The sequence below is a fragment of the Cynocephalus volans genome, chromosome 14 (assembly GCF_027409185.1).
Source record: "Cynocephalus volans isolate mCynVol1 chromosome 14, mCynVol1.pri, whole genome shotgun sequence".
In the NCBI taxonomy this organism is placed as follows: domain Eukaryota; kingdom Metazoa; phylum Chordata; class Mammalia; order Dermoptera; family Cynocephalidae; genus Cynocephalus; species Cynocephalus volans.
This window is the reverse complement of record NC_084473.1, coordinates 94,370,856-94,390,423: the sequence shown is the minus strand read 5'-3', so window position 1 is coordinate 94,390,423 and position 19,568 is coordinate 94,370,856. Positions and strand designations below refer to the sequence as shown.

Sequence of the window (19,568 nt, the reverse complement as noted above, 5' to 3'; positions counted from 1 at the left end):
TTCCCATTCTGTACGCTGTCCTTCTGCTCGGTTGTTTCTTTCTTTTGCTGTAAAGAAGCTTTTTAGTTTGATATAATCCCATTTATTTTTTCTTTTGTTGCTTGTGCTTTTGGAGTCTTATTCAGAAAGTCTTTAACCAGTCCTACTTTCTGAAGTGCTTCCCCTATGTTTTCTTTTAGTAATGTTATGGTTTCAGGTCTTATATTTAAGTCTTTAATCCATTTTGAGTTGATTTTGGTATATGGTAAGAGGCACAGGTCCAGTTTCATTCTTCTGCATATGGATGTCAAATTTTCTCAATTTTCCAATTATTGAAGAGGCAGTCTTTTCCCCAATGTATGTTCTTATTGCCTTTATTAAAGATCAGTTGGCTGTAACTATGTGGGTTGATTCCCGGGTTTTCTATTCTGTTTCATTGATCTAAGTGTCTGATTTTATGCCAGTATCATGCTGTTTTGGTTACAACAGCTTTGTAATATAACTTGAAATCAGGCAGCATTATGCTTCCAGCTTTATTTTTTTTGCTCAGGATTGCTTTGGCTATTCGAGATCTTTTGTTATTCTGTATGGATGTTAGGATTGCTTTTTCTATTTCTGTGAAGAATGGCATTGGTATTTTCATGGGGGCTGCATTGAATCTGTAGATTGCAGATTACAGTAGTGTTGCAGGATACAAAATCAGTACCAAATAATCAGTAGTGTTTTTATACTATAACAAACTAGCAGGGAAAAAAAATCAAGAAAGCAAGGCCATTTACAACAGTCACCAAAAAAATAAAATACCTAGGAATCAATTTAACCAAGGAGGTGAAAGATCTCTATCTACAAAACTACAGAATACTATGAAGAGAAATTGAAGAGGTCAAAAAAAGGTGGAAAGACATTCCATGCTCTTGGACTGGAAGAATTGACATCATGAAAATGTCATATTACTTTGGGTAGAATGGACAAGTAATAAATATTCTTTATTTGATATTATACACAAACCACACTAAAGGCCTTTCAACAAGTAAAAGGCAGCATTTTCGATATAGGGAATTCTAATTAGACTGGCATAGTTAAGACCAAAAATATGAGACAGACATTGCTACTTCATCTTCAGCCCTTGCCTTTAACAGACTAATGAGCACAAATTAAAACACAGGTGAGTCTTGCTCGGTTCTGAGACAGTGAAGGGATTTCCCCAGTATTTAAATTTATTCATTTAATCAGTCATATAATTTAGATACAAACCAATCTCCAATAGGTTTTGAGATGACATTCACCATCTTTGTGAAAAGGTGAACATTTCTGATCAAGTCCAATCATATCTTTAGAAGGAGAAAACAGTGATATAGCATTTAGTGAACTGGAATTACTATCAAAATTCAAAAAACCTATCATATTCATTTAACCACAAGCCAGTCTTACTTAAATCAGGACCATCCAACGAAAATATTCTGTCAGTCATTCACAATCTGAAGTCTGGTGGATGAGATCAGTTAAATTATGGTACACATAAAAAGTCATGAGACATTTCTGTTTTGTAATAAATAAGGCAGTGGCCAACTACCACCCATTAGCAGCTTTTTTTTGAGATAAGCTATCAAGTCTGCCCTTTATGTCTTCTTAATGCCAGTAAAGATCCTTTTTGTTCCAAGGAGGTACTTCTTGGAGTTCTCCAAACACTCCATCAGTGTCTCCTCTCCCAGGTGCTGCCTCTGTTCTTACTGGCATCTGTGCGAGAGAATCCAGCGAACTGACCTGTCTTCCACCCACATGGACTGTGGAGATTGGGCCAGTCTTGTGCTCAGCTCCCTCTTCCACAGTGTGGCACCGGCCACACTTCTGAACAAAAGTCTGCTTTCCTTTCTCAACCTCATCCATTTTTAATTCTCTCTTTTGTTGCTTGGGCTACGAAGGTTCACACTTGGAAACCAGATGTCCTGCTCTCCAAGTTTGTGTTTTTTAAAGGAATAAAAAGCCGCACAAAACAAACGGTGTCTCCACATCAGACCTGCAAGGTTGTCTCCAACAGACACCTGCAGATGACACCTGTTAAATGCTAAATATGTCAGTGATGGGGACGGCAGAGGAAGGGCTACAGGTGACAGAAGACGTGTATCCCAGCAGTTCGAATGAGCTTGCACTCTGGGGAGGGCCCCAGAGACACGAAGAGACAGAATCTTAAAGGAGGCTCCTCAGCCCCCTTGGCCAGGCACTGGCAGGGGTTTCAGAGAGCATGAGGCTGGCCCGGGCACAGGCTCTACTCACCAGCTCTGTTCCTGCTCCTGGCACACACGGTCCTCACCTCATTTCCACTGATGCTGCCAACTCTGCCCTCCCCACCCAGGGTGCTGCGGATTATAAAGAGAGTCCCTAATATTTCCTCTCAAACATTTTTATATTTTGTTTTTCATATTTCACATAATGACTGTAAATATGTTACTTTTTGTATATAGTGGAAGGGAAAGAAGAGATTTTTTCCCCGATCTGGACTACCCACTAATTTTCTGGGCACCTCTGATCTAGTAGTTTGTCTTTTTTCACAAAATTATATATAATTTGGAGCCCATATGAGTGAATCTATTTCTACTATTTCTAATCTGTATATTCTGTTTCACTGACCTACTCACTATGGTTTGATACTATAGGAATGTTCTCCCCTCTGTTCAGCTGTTTTCTTCAAAACTATGTTTGTTTTTTTTGGTTTTTGGTTTTTTTTTGGTTTTCCACACAGATTCTTTAAAAAAAAAAAACCTTCTCAGAATGTTGACTGGAATTACTTTCAATTTGTAACATAATTTGGGCAGAAAGGGCATGTCTATGACATTGAGTATTTGCATCCATGAACATGGTATTTTCCTCCATTTATTTACAGCTTCTTGAATATCTTCCAATAAAGTTCTGGAATTTTCTCCATGAAGTTGCTGCACATATTTTGGAAAAGATTGTTCCTAGGTATTTATAGGTAGAAACTGCTGGGTGTTCCTGACAGTCCACCCTGTTTTCGTCCTGGGCACGTGGGTAGACTACATTTCCCAGCTTCCTTTGTAGTGTGTGAGCAGAGTCGTGGTGGCCCCTGTTCTCCAGAGTCCTTTGAGAGCACGTGGGCCTCCTCCACCAGCTAGAACTTGGATGTAGTGACCTCGCCATGACCAGGCAGGGCTGACAAAGTCCTAAGGGATACGAAGGGTCCTGAGTCCCCAAATCGGCCCACAGAGTGAGCTGACTGCTGACTTGCAACACTCTCCCCTAGACAAGTGATTTGAAACAAGGAGAGATAACAACCAAGGGCTGTGGGTTTTTATAGGACCGAAAACTTCATGGCTTTGGAGACAGACACTTTTCTTGGAGGACGTAGAAATTTTTCTAGACTTTAAAAGTTGGACCATATTTATTTGTCTATAGATGGGCTAGCAGAGAATTGCAGGCAAAGGGAAGCATGGAGGTATGAAAGCACAAGCTGTGGTCAGAGAGGGCAAATCACATGGTGGTGGACTAGCAAGTACAAGGTTTGCAAGGAAGGAGCAGATGAGGCTAGAAGGAAAGGATGGGATCACGTTACAAACAGCCTTGAACTTAGACTTTGTTATGTCATGGGAGGCAGTGGAGAATTTCAAACATCATCCTAAATAGTTCTTCAAGAAAAATGAGAGTATGCACTTAATGAGGACCTTTGAATTCTGATAGCTCTTACCCTGCATGCTCAGCAGATAAACACATGCCAAACCGTTTGGTGCCAGTTTCCATGCATCTCCTTATCATAAGCCGGTAGCGGGGCTCAAAGACGTGGAGTGGACACGGGACAGTGGGGAAGGCCATGGCACACACAAAGATGGGGACATCTCTGGTCAGACTGCAGAGCAAGGGGAAACGTTAACTTAGGTGTACAAGCTGTTAGAAATAGAAGAGGATATTAGTCACTAAAATAGCAAAAGCTAGCCAACTTCAACCCTCTCAAAACAAAACCCTCAGACCTGACTCAGTGTTAACTGGGGGAAAAAAAAGCCGAGGACCACAGCATGAGAAAGTTCTTGGCTCACCCAGGTTTCCCGCCATGCCCATCTGATTTGATTTGATGAGAGAGAACATGCTCATTTTATTACTTTATTTAGAAAAGCAACAAACCTTACAATCCCATAAAAAATTCTGATAAAAACAAAAACTGCACAGTAGTCAAAGGACATGAGTTCTAAACAGAAAAGAGTGGAAGTACGACAAGATCTCCACAGGTAACGGTTAACATAACACAAAACTTTACCCACTTTAAAAGATGAAAAGCAACTCTCAAGACTGGTGTGAGCTGCAACCCTGGGTATTACTTTCCCTTCTAGTTTTACATTCACCTCCTACTTCTGTTTCTAAATAGTCTCTTCAATTCTGAAAATGTTCAATATCTGATGCAAAAAAGAACTCCATAATTTTGTTAAAACACACTTTTGAAATATCTCTCATAACTTCTTGCAATTAAATTTGCAAAAACTCCTTGCAATTAATTTTTTTTTTCCATTTAGAAGCTTTCTCATTTCTCTACCAAGAAGAAAAAGCTGGGGGAAACCTGAGGTTAAGAAGGATTTTCTTCTTTAACTTAAACTCAAGGCCAAGTGCACACAGCAGCATGAGCACGTACTTTGATAGCTCCATCATTTCTTCATCATAAATTCTCTTCCTATCGGACAATTCATCCGACAGATATCGAAATATTAATTCTTCAGCCAGAATAGTTATATTAAAATTTCTGCTTGCCAACAACTGTAACAAAAAATAAAATGTTAAGTGACACCACACGGTAATTAATTCTAAAGGACCAAGCTACCCAGGCTGAAAGGTCAACAAGGAGGTGGGGTGAAATCTCTGGGGAGACAAGGACAGTGGCTCAGCCTGGAACAGGGACAGGCAGCTCCGCCACGGTGAGAAAGGGACAGGAGAAGGTGTTCACCTGGAGGAGGGACGAGGCAAGTCCAATCCTGACACATCTACACTCTCCATCAAGTGTCACAACGTCAGTGAGGGAATAGGAATCAAAGTAGGACAGGGAGGGAGAGAAGAGAACCATGAAACCATCTTCTTGGATGGTGAAAACTTGAAGCTAAGAGAGGAAAGTAGTTAACCACAATGTCCAATCTTCCCAATTTTGTGGGTCTCCTCTAGCTTTGCTGAGTTACTTAAAAGGGTTCATGTAAAAGGCAAACAGCTGACTTTACTTGGATTGTGGAAGGGAGTGAGGGAGGCAGGGACTGAAGCTGGATGTGAAGGGAAGGTAGGTGGACTCAACAGAAAACTGCCAGGATCAACAGGCTGAAGGGTCATAATGCAGCTGAAGAACTAGTACCGTGTGTGTAAACGCATGTGTGTGTGTACACTTTGCATCGTTTTACTGCAGGCGTACGTACTAGCAAATCACAGCTCTTTTTCACTAATGTTCTAAATACATGCAGTACGACTGCAGGAGCATCACAGAAATTAGGTTAGGCCTTAAGATAGAGATACAGTGTAGGTGTCCCCCACCCTGCATGAGTAAAGTTGGGTCTCAAAGGTCAAGGGACCAGTGCAGAGCCACCATGGCACAGCTGGGACCCCATCCCTGGCAGGCTGCAATGCTCAGCTCTTCCTTTGGTAACTTGCTGCATTTCTGGGTTCAGGATGGCTCTACATATTTCTAACACACTTACATCTGGGTGAGTCCTAGAGATATGACCAAGTTTCCCCTTTGCTGGTATGAAACAGGCTAAAGTATTGCTGTGACTGAGAACTAGGAGCTCAACATTTGGAAATGATTATATTTGAGAACTGTTGTAACAGAGTAACTGGTAGAAATGAGCCATTACTTAATTCACAAAATTGCCCATAATTGTCACTACTGATGATATAGATATTTGATAAACTGTTAGTTTATGATATCCTTTTATTGAAGAGTACTACAATAAAATTTGTTTTACTTGGCATTATGTTAACTAAGATTTCTGTAGATACATACATAATTGATGATTCATGCTTGCAATAGTGCTTGTGAGGAAGTCTAAGACTTCTGCCTTGATGAAAGATCAAATTATGATTGTGGATTTTATTTTATTTTATTATATTCTACCTTTTGGAACATTGGCAACCTATGCATAGCTTGCATATAACCATTCATCCATGCATTCAACAAAGATTTCTAGAGTCTCTAGTGTGTTACGGTCCCTGAAACTACAGTGACAAAATAGATAAAGTCTCTGTCCTTAAGGAGCTTATGTTCTGGTGCCAACCTCCAGGTATCACTTCTTCACACGGGCCCCTACAAGGCAACATTGAAATGGAAGGCCTGGGCTACCAACAGTGGTTACACACATGTGCATTTTACTCTCATGCGAACAGGAGTACCACCCACAGCCCTCTGGCCCAGGCCAGCCTGTGTACAACAAAGCAGCAGGGCACATGCTTCTGCTAGCAGGGAGGGACAGCAAACACGGGGGAGGACTACACAGGAACCCGCAGAGGAGACTGCTACGTAGACTTGGGAAGTATCCACCACCACGACACATAGCACACAGCACAATAACTGGCATGCCCAATGAGAAGCCTCAACAATTCAGAAAGATTCAGTGTGCACACGACTTAATGAGCAAGCATGCACATAAAACGTTTTGGAAAGGTTTCAATTGTAACTACTTATTTTAACAAGTTTTGGCAGTAAAATAAAAAGTTACAATTATTTAAGAATTCACTCAAATATAATATTTCATCTTCCCATGTCAGATTAAGAGAATGAATTTTACTGTAAATTTGTTTTAAAAAACCCAACTCTTCTACACAAAATGCATTCAGTGAGTTTAATCTCTGGCAGGTAATTAAGGCATATATTAGTAGTCTAATTTTATGGATCAGAAGAAAAAGAAGACACCCCTCTCCCAAGATGTTAAATAACATGCTTCATGGAAAGTTAGTAGCACTAACAGGACCAGAGTCCAGTACAACTGATATGTATACCCTGTTTGGGAAACTGATCAGAAAGCCCTCAGCTTTTAAACCTTGTTCATTGTATTTGCCATACCTAATATAAATGGATTTAACAGTTTATATTTGGGTTAAATATATTTCAACAACTTCCCCATGGGACCTGTTTTACTGGTTTTGATGTGACCAAACACAAAAACTGACAACTGGTTAAGGGCACTAAAGGAACTTATTAACAATACTCAGAAATGATCAAGTCTTCATTCCTATGCAAAACTGAGTACAGGTTGAATATCCTTGATACAGAAATCTGAAATCCGAAATGCTCCAATGAGCATTCCCTTCGAGAGTCATGTCAGTGCTCAAAAAGTTTCAGATTTTGAAGCATTTTGGACTTCAGATATTTGGACTAGGGATGCTCACCTGTTACGTATTCTGCAAATATTCCAAAAAAAAAAAAGAAAAAATCTAAAATCTGAAACACTTCTGGCCTGAAGTGTTTTGGGTAAGGGATACTCAGTCTGTACTGTAACGTGACTCCACCTTGAGAAGAGGTAAAGGAGAGAATCCTTGGCACATATTAAGTGCACCATGATGTTCTCCCAACCAGGTATAATTAACAGGTTGTAAGGGCTCAGTAATTTTAGCTATTTTCAATCTATCTCAAATACAATTTATACCTGAAAGTTTCCATGAAATTTAGGTATTCCTGTATCTAAACTTTCCTTGTGTTTTTCTTTTCTTTTCTTTTTTTTTGATTAATCAAAGGGATGGAAAATGCCCTATCTTTGAGTGGAGAAATCCGACTTTTTTTTTTAACAAGTGGGAAGTAGAAGCAAAGCAAGACATGAAATGAGCATCTACCAAGGACTGAGAAGAGCAGCTGTCTTGGCGTCTCACAAAATATACTTACTTCCGAAAGTTTGTCTTTGCACAGCGGACAATGTGGGGCATGGTCGAGGCAGCGCTCAAGACATTTTAGGCAAAATGTATGTCCACACGGTGTAGTGACAGGCTCGAAGAGCAACCTGGAAAAAAATCTGTGTTGTAGCAAGAAATATCCAGAAGGGACTTTCATATCATCTATTTGTTTTAGAAGAATTCCTTCTGTAATTCCCTTACTGCTCTAGAAATCACTTATATCCTTTTCCAATTTTATCCAATTTTTAGAAAAGAAATCAATTATTACTGAAGGTACATAAATAACTTCCTTGATAATAAAAAGCCCATCCCATGTAGGTATAAATTTCAGAAAGGCTGAATCTTTAAGGAGCTATGTGCATTCCGTGTGTCCTACCTCATGCAGAGGGCACACTCAAAGTCAGTTACATCGATGGAGAACTCTGGACCTTCTCCTATCTTAGAGTTCATGCTCCTTTGAGGTGACGAATCCATATCTGAAAAAATTTAAAATGCTGTAAGTAACACCTGACCATCTCAATAACAGCATGCAATAAATGTATTTCCTTGGGACAAAATTTGCTATAGTCTAGTTAACAGTAGACAGCAATAATTTATCTGGAAGGCATCATAAACAAAAGTTAAAATTATACCTAAATTTTCTATGCTATTTTTGACTATGAAGTCCTTGCAGGATTCGTCATCAAAAGTGTTCTATAGAGCAGATATACTCATTTCTTTATTAATTTAAACCATCTGTGTAAAAATTTTAAAAATATATTGAATACTGGCTAACATTCTATCACTCTGGAGTCACACAACTCCATGACAAAACAGTTTACTGACCTTTCTTGGGAATTTTTCCAGGAGTGCTCAGGTCCTGGGCATCCACCATGTCATTTGGAAGCTGTCTTTTTAAACCAGAGCTTGGGGCCTCTGGAAGGATACTTTCTAATGTTTTTTTATCCTCTTCAAAGTGCAGACCCAGTATAAAAGATAAAACTGAAGAACTGGTATTTCTAAGCACATCAGATTTCTCAGACGGATTCTGGTTAAGTAGGAGAAGAATCTCAAATTAAAGGAATCACAGCATAAGAGAAAAAAAAGTGTGCAGTAGCCTGTCTTAGAAATCTTTGGATAAAAGGACGTACACTCTTCCTTCATAATCAGTCTTGTCTATTAGCTTCTGAGGTGAGCTTTATACTTTTCACACTAAAACACAGGACCATTTCTTCCTGAGACAAAGTAAGTGAACACCAATCTTCATATACATATATACACACACATATAAATACATACGTACACACACATAAATATATCATCTATCATATACTGAACTCATTTCTCTGCTTTTTCTCCAAGCCAAAATACTTTCAGGTCTCCTGATATTTTGGGTTGTGGAAGTGTTCCAAAGTTTCTTCCTTTCTATCTTTAATCATTTTGAAAAAATGTTTTTAATTTATTTTATTTATTGAATCAAAATCAGTTATACATATTTTGGGGGTTGAACACTGAGATATGTTGATTAAATCAATATTACTAGCATATATATTGTTACAAACCGTAATTATTCTTTATGCTCCTTGTCCAATTTCTCCTCTTCCTCCATTCCCTCCCCCTCCCTCCTCTAATTGCTCTAGATTTCTTCTCTCCTTCTGAAAGAATAATGGTTACTCTGTTAATTTGTTGCCTAGATGACCTGTCCAATGCTGAGAGATGTGATCGGTCCCCCAATATTATCATAGAGCAGATGCTTCTTCTGTCACTCTGAAATGGGTTTTGTGGAAAGAGACATCCTCTTCTTTTCTTTGTCGCTGCTGGTGACTCTCCTTGTGTCAATGCACTCCAGTGGTTGGCAGACCATCTGCATGGTGGTTGTGACGTCTAGCCACTTTTGCAGCAGCCATGGTTATTGTGGTGGCTGTGGTGGGCCACCCACGTGGGGGTGCTGTTTTTGGCATGCTCCTTGGCACTGGCAGTATGTCTGGTTGTGGGGTGTGTTTGGTCCCCTTCTCCATGCCTCTGGTCCCTGGGCAGGCCCCAAGGCACTGGTGCCATGTGCCTAGTTGTGGGAGAGGGGTCCAGTCCCCTTCTCTGTGTCCCAGGTCCCTGGGCAGGCCCCGAGGTGCTGGCGCCATGTGCCTGGTTGTGGGAGGGTGGTCCGGTCCACTTCTCCATGCCCCAGGACCGTAAGCAGGCCCCGAGGCACTGGCTTAGTGTGACTGATTGTGGGAGAGAGGTCCGGTCCCCTTCTCCATGTCCCAGGTCCCCAGGTGGGTTCTGAGGTGCTGGCATGTTGTACCTGGTTGTGGGAGGGTGGTCTAGTCCCCGACTCCATACCCCAGGTCCCTGGGTGGGCCCCAAGGTGCTGGCTCAGTGTGCCTGGTTGTGGGAGGGTGGTCCGGTCCCCTTCTCCATGCCCTGGGTCCCTGGGTGGGGCCCAAGGTGCTGGCGTGGTGTGCCTGGTTGTGAGAGAGAGGTCCAGTCCCCTTCTCCATGCCTCAGGTCCGCGGGCAGGCCCCAAGGTGCTGGCGTGGTGTGCTTGGTTGTGGGAGGGGAGTCTGTTCCCCTTCTCCATGCTTCGGGTCCCTGGGTGGGCCCTGAAGCGCTGGCTCAGTGTGCCTGGTTGTGGGAGAGAGGACCATTCCTCTTCTCCTTGCCTCAGGTCCCTGGGCAGGCCCTGAGGTGCTGGCGTGGTGTGCTTGGTTGTGGGAGGGGGGTCCATTCCCTTTCTCCATGCCTCAGGTCCCTGGGTGGGCCCTGAAGCAGTGGCTCAGTGTGCCTGGTTGTGGGAGAGAGATCCATTCCCCTTCTCCTTGCCTTGGGTCCCCGGGCAGGCTCCAAGGTGCTGGCGTGGTGTGCTTGGTTGTGGGAGGGGGGTCTGTTCCCCTTCTCCATGCCTCGGGTCCCTGGGTGGGCCCTGAAGCGCTGGCTCAGTGTGCCTGGTTGTGGGAGAGTGGTCTGGTCCCCTTCTCCATAACCCAGGTCCTTGGGTGGGTCCCAAGGTGCTGGCTCAGTGTGCCTGGTTGTGGGAGGGTGGTCCGGTCCCTTTCTCCATGCCCTGGGTCCATGGGAAAGCCCCAAAGTGCTGGCGTGGTGTGCCTGGTTTGGGGAGAGAGGTCAGTTCCCCTTCTCCATGCCTTGGGTCCCTGGGAAGGCCCTGAAGCTCTGGTGCGGTGTACCTGGTTGTGGGAGAGAGGACCATTCCCCTTCTCCTTACCCCAGGTCCCTGGGTAGGCTCCAAGGTGCCAGCATGTCGTGCCTGGTTGTGGGAGAGAGGTCTGGTCCCCAACTCCATACCCTGGATCCCTAGGTGAGCCCCAAGGTCCTGGCTCCATGTGCTTGTTTGTGGGAGAGGTCTGGTCCCCAACTCCATACCTTGGGTCCCTGGGTGAGCCCCAAGACACTGGCTGTGTGCCTGATTGTGGGAGAGAGGTCTGGTCCCCTTCTCCCTGCCTCAGGTCCCTGGGCAGGACCTGAGGTGCTGGCGTGGTGTGCCTGGTTGTGGGAGGGGGGATCCAGTCCCCTTCTCCATGCTTCAGGTCTCCAGGCTGGCCCTGAGGCACTGGTGTTGTTTGCCTGGAAGTGAGAGTGGGGTCCGGTCCCCAGATCCAAGCCTCCGGTTCCCAGGCAGGCCCCAAGGTGCTGGTGGTGTGCCTGGCCCGGACCTAATTTTTTGTCCTTTGCTTCTAACGTGGGGGAACTTCCTGTGGGAACCAGTACTTGAGTGTGTGGTTGTTTAAATTGCTACTTTGCTGCTGTTTCCCTAGGGAAGGCTTTTTGTGCAGCTCAGGGTTTAATGGCTGATCTTATAGGTACTTCTGGCTCTCCAGAGACCCAGTGGATCTGTGTTCTGTAGAATCTCTGATCTGGGCCTGAGTTTTTTCGTCAAACTGCATCCCATGCAATTCTATATTCCTGACCAGTCTCCTCTGAGTGGTCCTGTGCTGATTGGGGGGCAGATCGGCTGTCCTTGCTGTGTCCCAGTGTTCCCCCGGTGGGCCCATCTTCCCCACCGCCTGTGCTCCAAACACTTCCCATGGGACGGGCCCTGCGCAGGTCCCTTGCAATGACTCACCAGCCTCTGAACAGCTCCCATTTTTCTATTGTTCTGGCTCCTCACTCCTCTGTGGGTCCATGGGAACCCTATTAGTGGTCTTGCTGTCCTGGGGGCCACCAAGGCCCTCCTCTCCCCTGCCACCTCCAAGTAACTCCATCTGAAAGGGCACAGCCGTGGCTTCTGCCGGCTCCTGCTCCATGAGCTCAGCAGCTCGAGCCTCAAAGCAGCTGCGGCCCGAAATGCTCAGAGCAGTTCTTTCTTTCTCTCTTCGTAGTTTCTCCCACCTTCATGCACTCCGTAGGTCTCTCGTCCTCTTCCCCTGAGCTCCAGCTGCCCCGGCTTGGCTGATGTTACATTTTTATAGTTGTAAAGTGGCTGATTTATGGGAGAGAGTAACGCTGCGGACCATCTATTCTGCCATCTTGATTCCCGCCTATCTTTAATCATTTTTATTACTTCCATTGGATCCACGTAAAAGTTTCATCTCTCAGGTTGAGAAGCTACAACTGGTCTTGGGAAATACATATGTCTAAGGTACACCACAATGTCTTCTGAATAACTTGTAAAATGTTTAAAATGAAGCCATCACATAAAACTTAATCAAGAGAATCCCGACAAACATGCACGTCTTACCTCAGAACTCCCTGCATTTCCACCTTCTTCCAGGGGAGACCGGGTGTTTACATGGCTGTGACACTGAGACATTAATCTGCTTTGGATGGAAGATGTTAAATTTTGATGCTCATTTTCTGAAGCTGGAAAAAACACCTCACACATTACCTATAAGTTTGCCAAGAAGAGAAAAAAATATTTAAGGACACTTTTGGAAAAATGTATAATATGCCTTGCCTTAAAGATTCAGAGGAAACTATAAGGCCAATTAGACCTAAAAAAATTGAAAAGAATAATTACCATATTCCAACTGCCAGTCTTTTAAAATTCAAATGTTTTTGAAACCGTGGTCAATGTTTTAAGCATTTTAGCTTCCGATCCCTTCCTGTCTTAGTCTTACCATTACAACTTCCTTCTGTCTGGTTCTTACACATCTGCTGCATACAATCTCCCTTAAAAGTCTCATAGATAAAAGATAAAAGTGGGGCATAGCAGTTGCAGGGACCCCAGATTAAATCTAAGCCGTGATCACCCACAGGTGCTAAAATTTGGGGTACACTAAAATGCATCCAGAGGAGGGAACCCTAGAGACTCTGTTCTACAAGTAAAGGATGTTTGGCCTAAAGAGTGACTTCAGGAAAAGATAAGAACTGTTCTCAAATATTTAAAGTGGATTCAACTGTGGAAGGAAGAACTGATTCATTTTCTGTTGCACCAAAAAAATAAAACCAGAATTGTACACAGTAGAACTTGACGATAAAGTATTAATATAGGGAAACACTGACATAAAAACAAAGACTCCTGATCAGTAGAAGATCAGGTAGCTATTACATAGGCTTTTTTATAAGGCAGATTCCTACATTAAGTATGACTTCACAAGGAGTAGAAGAGCAGATACTTTTGTATCATGCTGGTAAAGCTTGGCTGAAAATAACAGGTCCATCTATATAGGTGAATTGATAGTTTCCACATATCTCAATGACTTTTATATGGCTCCTACACGAACCATAATTTTCAAAACTTGAAATTACAAACTCTGGAAAAAAACATTTTGCCTCCCCAGCCTCATATAGGGACCTTGCCTCACCTAATACATGTCATATTTCAGCAGTACTGAGATGTGTGTATGCTGTCTCATGAAACACTCTGCTTTATCCATGGACAAAAATATCACGCCTAATCAGAAGTTACCAAGCACCTGAACCTTATCACTGTTGCTACGTCTTTTTAATCACATTGTCATGAACATTTGGAATTACATTCCTTGTTTATTTTCAGTGCAGAGGTTACTCAACCTGGGCACAAAGTGTAGAAGGAGAAAGTCATTTAACAGAAATCATACCTTCTGCACTTCTTTCTTCACTGCACAACATTCAGGATTTAAAGCAAGGCAGTAGAGAAATTCCTTCAACACTTCCTTACTTCTTCCCAATCCAGAAAGAGCCTGAGCTTTTATATGATGTCCCTGGATTCACCAAAAGAGAAAGTAAACATTAAAAAAAAAAAACCCAAAACCATGATTATGTGCTTGAATACAAACAACACTGAAAATATCATTAGAACTACTTGTTTTAATTTCATATTAAGTAGAATGAACAAATCCCCACTAAGGATGGCTCTAGGTCTACAACATCTCCCTGCCTTGGAAACTAAGCAAACTTCAATATCTCATAAGTATAATCTACAATCAGAACACGGGAGTCACTGCTCCTGGAATTTGTTGCCCAAAGCAGTTCGAAGGGACGTGCTAAGAGAGAACTGGTGTCTACCAACTTTAAATTCATTCAGTAATTATAGCTTACTGCCCTATTTATGCCTTCAAGGAGTTCACAGTCTCATGAGAGAAGGCAGACAGGACTAGGAAGAGCTATAATACACAGCACAATACACCGAGTGCCACACGAGAAAAGAACGAAATGCAAACGAAATGCAACACAGATCAGTAATCTCCTGCATCATTTCGTTTTATGGATACAATATTTTCTCAAATCTGTGAAAATAGTATTTGTTTGTTTCTTTTTTACTGACTCATGTATTATATTTCCATTGGGATCAGCTGCTCTAACCACTTTAGTCTTTCTCTTCTGTGCTTTTGGATTTTTTCGCATTGATCCCTGGTTCTTTGTTCATATTTCTAAAAGATAGACTGTTTCCAGCAGGTTTTCTCTGCCACTGAGTTGATAAGACATTTTTCCTCATAGACCTCAGTGCTGAAAGACTGACTGGGTCCTTTGCCTATGTGGCTGAGACCTATTTGGAAGGTTTCGTTTTCAGGGATGGGGCAGGAAAGCCAGGCCCTAGGCTGGGAGCCCAAACATCAAGACTTCAACGGTCTTAATCAGTTGGAATCGCCAGTGCACTGGCAGCCATACTTTTCCCCAGGTAGTTTGTTCGAATTCTTTGGAGGGGAGGCTTATGGTTTTTTTTCCTCCACTTTGCTCTGCGTGGGGCGGTGAACGGGAACCATCAAGCAAGCCTCCTTTCTTCCTGCTAGCCTCAGAGCATGGATCCTCTCTAAGGTTTCTGTTACAGTACGAGCTCAGCTCCCATCTCAACTGTAATGTCCTCTGAGCTTCCGTCTGTTCATCCACGTTCCAAAAAATGTGTTCAACTTTGTAATCCCATAAATATTCCTCACTCTCTTTAGTTAAGGACCTACCCTTGTTTACGCTTCCCTACTGTCACATATAATTTATATACAATAAAATTCACCAATGTTAAATGTTCAACGTGGCAAGTTTCGACAAAGGTACACAATTATAAAACCACCACCACACTCATGATATAACACATTTCCATCACCCCAAAACATTCTCTCATGCCCTCTGAAGTCAACCCCTATCCCTCTCCAGGGCCAGTAACCACTGTAGTCATTGTAGGCATACACAGTCGTTATATAGTCATATACAGTCATTACAGTTTTGCCTTTTTGAGAGTTTCACATAAATGGAATCACACGTGCAGTCTTTTGTGTGCCTTCCTTTAGTGTAACCCTTCTGAAATTCATCCATGTTGCTGCATAGAGCAACATTCCCTTCTTTTTTATCACCAAGTAGCATCCCGTTGTATGGGTACATCACAATTTGTTTTTCCATTTGCATGTTGATGGACATTTGGGTTATTTTTAGTCTTTGGCTATTATGAATTAAGCTGCTACAAATATGTGCATACACGTCTTTGTGTATATTTTTAAAAAAATTTTGTCGGGAAAATACCTATGAGTATGGTTAAGTCTCACGGAAGTGTATGCTCAATGCTAAGGAAACCGCCAAACTGTTTTCCAAGCAGCTGGACAATTTTACATTCCTACTCTCATCAAATGAGAGTTTTGGTTGCTGGACATCCTTGTCCACATTTAGTACAGTCAGTCTTTTAAATTTAAGCCATTCTAGTGGGTATGTCTGAGGTTTTAATTTGCATTTCCCTGGTGAACAGTGGTACGCCGCATCTTTTCATGAGTTTATTTGATATACGTGTCTTCTTTGGTGAAGTTTCTACTCAGATCCCTTGCCCATTATTTAATTGGGTTGTTTAAATTATCACTGAATGGGTAAGAGTTCTTTATATATTCTAAATACAACTCCTTTATCAGATATATGCCTTGCTAATAGCTTCACCCATTTTGTTTGCCTTCTCTTTTCGTAAAGGGATCTCTTGATGAGCAAAAGTTTTAAAATCTGATGAAGACCAATTTGCCAACTTTTTCTTTTACGATTTGTGCTTTCTGTGCCCTGGCTGAGATATCTTTGCCTAACCCCAGGTGACAAAGATTTTTTTCCTATGTTTTGTCCCAGAAACTTTGTAGTTTTAGCTTAAACATTTAGGTCTATGATATTTTAATTAATTTTCATATGTGATGTAAAGAAAGCGTGAAGTTTCTTTTTTTCCTTTTTCTTTTTTTTTGCAAACGTATATTCAATTATCCCCCGGCAAAAAATGCTCAAAAGATTATTCTTTTCCTAGTGAATTACCTCAGCATCTCTATAAAAAATTAATTGATTCACATATGTCTGGGTCTATTTTTAGACTGCCTTCTGTTTTATTGATCTATATGTCTATCCATAAGCAAAAATCATAGGGATCTCTTTACAGTAGCTTTATAGTAAGTTTTGAAATCAGGCACTGTACTTCATGCAACCTCATTCTTCCTTTTCAAAATTGTTTAGGCTATTTTGTACCATGCATTTCCATATATATTGTAGAAACAGTTTGTCAATTTCTACAAAGATGCATACTGGGACTTTGATTGGGATTGTGTGGAATCTATAGATCAGTTTGGAGACATCTGTCATCTTAATAATGAATCTTCTGATTCATGAACCTGGTATATCTCTGCACTTATTTAGGTGGTATTTCTCTCAGCAATGTTTTTATAGTTTTCAACATACAGGTCTTGTAGGTGTTTTGTTAACTTTATCTCTAAGCATGGCATTTTTTATACTATTATAATAGTACTGTTTTTCAAATTTAATTTTTATAATCGTTTCTTGCTAATGTAGAGAAATACAATTTATTTTTTGCATATTCACCTTGTATCCTGCCACCTTGTGAGACTCATAATTCCAGGAGATTTTTTTGTAAATTTCCTAAGATATTCTTTTTAGACAATATTATTACTTCTGAATAGGGACAGGTTACTTTTTTCTTTCTATATGTATGTCTTTTCTTCTTTTTTTCCCCTTGCATTATTGTACTGGCTAGGACCTCCCATACACTACTGGTAAGTGCTAAAAGCAAATATCTTTTCTTTTTCGTGGTCTTAAGGGAAAGGCATTCAGTTTTACACCGTTAAGTACAATGTTTGCTGTAAAGTTTTTCATAGATATTTGTTATCAGATTGACGAATTCCCTTGCTATTCCTAGTTTGTTCAGAGTTTTTGTCATAAAGAATGCTGAATTTTATCAAATGCTTTAGCTGCATTTCTTTTTGTCAGTCTATCAGTATAGACAGATTATCAAATGAAATAATGATACTTAAAAGTCTTTTTGTGGGGCCGGCCCTGTGGCTCACTCGGGAGAGTTCAGTGCTGATAGCGCCAAGGTCGCGGGTTTGGATCCTATGTAGGGATGGCCGGGGCGCTCACTGGCTGAGCGTGGTGTGAATGACACTGTGCCGAGCCCACTCAGATAATTCTTCTTGACTGTTTTTCATGAGTATATCTCAACACTTCCCTGTTTCTTCACGTCTAGTATTTTTGGTTATAACCAGACATTGTACATAATATGTTGTATCAACTGTACATTTTCTTGTGTTCTGAGGATTACTAGGCTTTTGTTTTAACAGGCAGTTAACTTTCCTGGTTTCAACTGCAACCTATGGAGCTGCTTATATCTCTGCTCTGTATTTATGTCTTTCTGCTGCTCCTTTATAAACCTAGTGGTTTTTCCCTATGTCTAAGAAATCTGGCATTAAGACAGGATTTGGCAAGCACTGGGGCTCACCTACTCTGTGATTTCCCTGCTTTCAGGAAATCTCCTAATATCCAGCTATTTTGTTAGATTTGGGTTCTGTACTCTGACACCTCAAGCTTTCTGCAGCCCGAGATGAGCACTACTGGAGAATGCACTCAGTTAAAAAAAAAAAAAAAAAAAAAAAAACCCCAAAACACAACAACAACAACAACAAAACCCACTAAATTCACAGATATGGGTCCCTGTCACTCTATCTTTTAGGAACAGATTTCTATCTGGTCTATGCTAACTTCTTTGCTGTGCCTTCTGCATCTCTCACATGCATGCACAATTTAGCTGTGAGTCAGAGATTTATGTTCTGAATTTTTGTGGTACCAAGACATTCTCTTTCCCACCCCTTTTCTCCTCTGCCACCACACATTTCCAGATGTTCTACCAGCCCTGAACTCAGAATTCTGGTACTTTTAGGTGGTGATGCTGAGGGTTTTGCCCACTACTGTTTCCTTTTGTAGGGGCAGCTGTGGGGATGAACAGAACCCTTGGGCTAAAAAGCCATAAAATCACAATTTTTTTCCCTTTCATGTACAAGTTTTTGAGATTCAACTCTTCAGCTTCTGTTTGGTTTGGATGCTTTATGGTATCTTTTTTTTAATACAATTTTTATAATTGTCCTCTTTTGGGGTTCAGATGACCACTTCACCCCTTTGCTGGTATGAGAAGTAAACCATCCTTCCTTACTGTCATTTGAATTGGATCTCTTGAGAAGGAAAAGCATAATGCATGCACTTCATTTGTTATCTCCTAATTCCCTATGTCTCCCATCCTTATCTCTGTTTAAAAATGCTCCAAGGCATTAGTATGCACCAACGGCCACATGTAAAGGTCTATTTTCAGGTCCCTACTTTACTGACTTCTTCCTCCATTATTTTAAATATCACAAAGGTCCTAAAGGTGACCAATTTCTATCTCCAGCGCCAACATCTCTCCTAACATTCGTTAACTGTTAACTACATCACTTATCTTCCAGCTCTCTGGGAGAGCAGCCATTTCAAAAGACATGACTAATATCTTGGACAACAAATCATCGGTTTCATCCCTGAGTTTCCTGAAAAGCCTCAGATGCACTTTAGGCCATCAGTGATTCATCTATAAAACATTTTAAATTTATGATGGGCACCGGAAGTTAAAATTTTCTTATTCTCCTTTCATAAGAGCAGATCCAGCTTTTGTGGAGCCTGAATCTTTACACAATTTGGAAGGTCCTTTTAAGAAAAAATAAAAAGTTTTGAATACAAAGTCACTAAAACCCCTCTCATGCCTTATGCTAGAAAAGGTCCTGGACTCTCAGGTTTCAGTAGCTTCTAAATCTGGTCTTTCTGCTTATCTTTGTGTATATTGTTATATACAGAAAGAACTTCACAGTTTACAGCTTTTCACACATGCACACATAATCTCAATACTTGCAATTTTGATACCACAGTGTATCAATAAATGTCTATTTATTGAATTAACTAGATTTTAAATCATTTTACGTCTCACAGGTTCCCTGTTTGGTTAAGATAAAACTGATCATGGACCTATATATATTTCTGAATATGGGCACATATTTTGCTGGCACTGGCTTCCTTCCATTTGCTCCAAAAGCTTTGAATCATCAGCCATGAAT

At 41.4% G+C, this 19,568-nt stretch overlaps 1 protein-coding gene and 1 pseudogene across 3 annotated transcripts in view; both read right to left on the bottom strand.

Moving 5' to 3' along the window:
- LONRF2 (LON peptidase N-terminal domain and ring finger 2) overlaps positions 1-19,568 on the bottom strand; it is a 42,230-nt gene that overhangs the window by 12,990 nt on the left and 9,672 nt on the right. For 2 of the 3 annotated variants that reach the window (XR_010021662.1, XM_063078311.1), the window contains exons 3-9: positions 13,833-13,955; positions 12,512-12,658; positions 8,665-8,866; positions 8,216-8,315; positions 7,832-7,946; positions 4,613-4,734; positions 3,680-3,838 (exon numbers count right to left, since the gene is read on the bottom strand). Coding sequence is in view for 1 of the 3 variants with exons in the window: in XM_063078311.1 (XP_062934381.1) it covers positions 3,680-3,838; positions 4,613-4,734; positions 7,832-7,946; positions 8,216-8,315; positions 8,665-8,866; positions 12,512-12,658; positions 13,833-13,955 (968 nt within the window). In the remaining 2 variants the exon portion in view is untranslated. The remainder of the gene's footprint in view (positions 1-3,679; positions 3,839-4,612; positions 4,735-7,831; positions 7,947-8,215; positions 8,316-8,664; positions 8,867-12,511; positions 12,659-13,832; positions 13,956-19,568) is intronic. The other variant, XR_010021663.1, reaches the window with a different exon arrangement.
- Positions 1,506-1,866, bottom strand: LOC134363222 (cytochrome c-like; annotated as a pseudogene).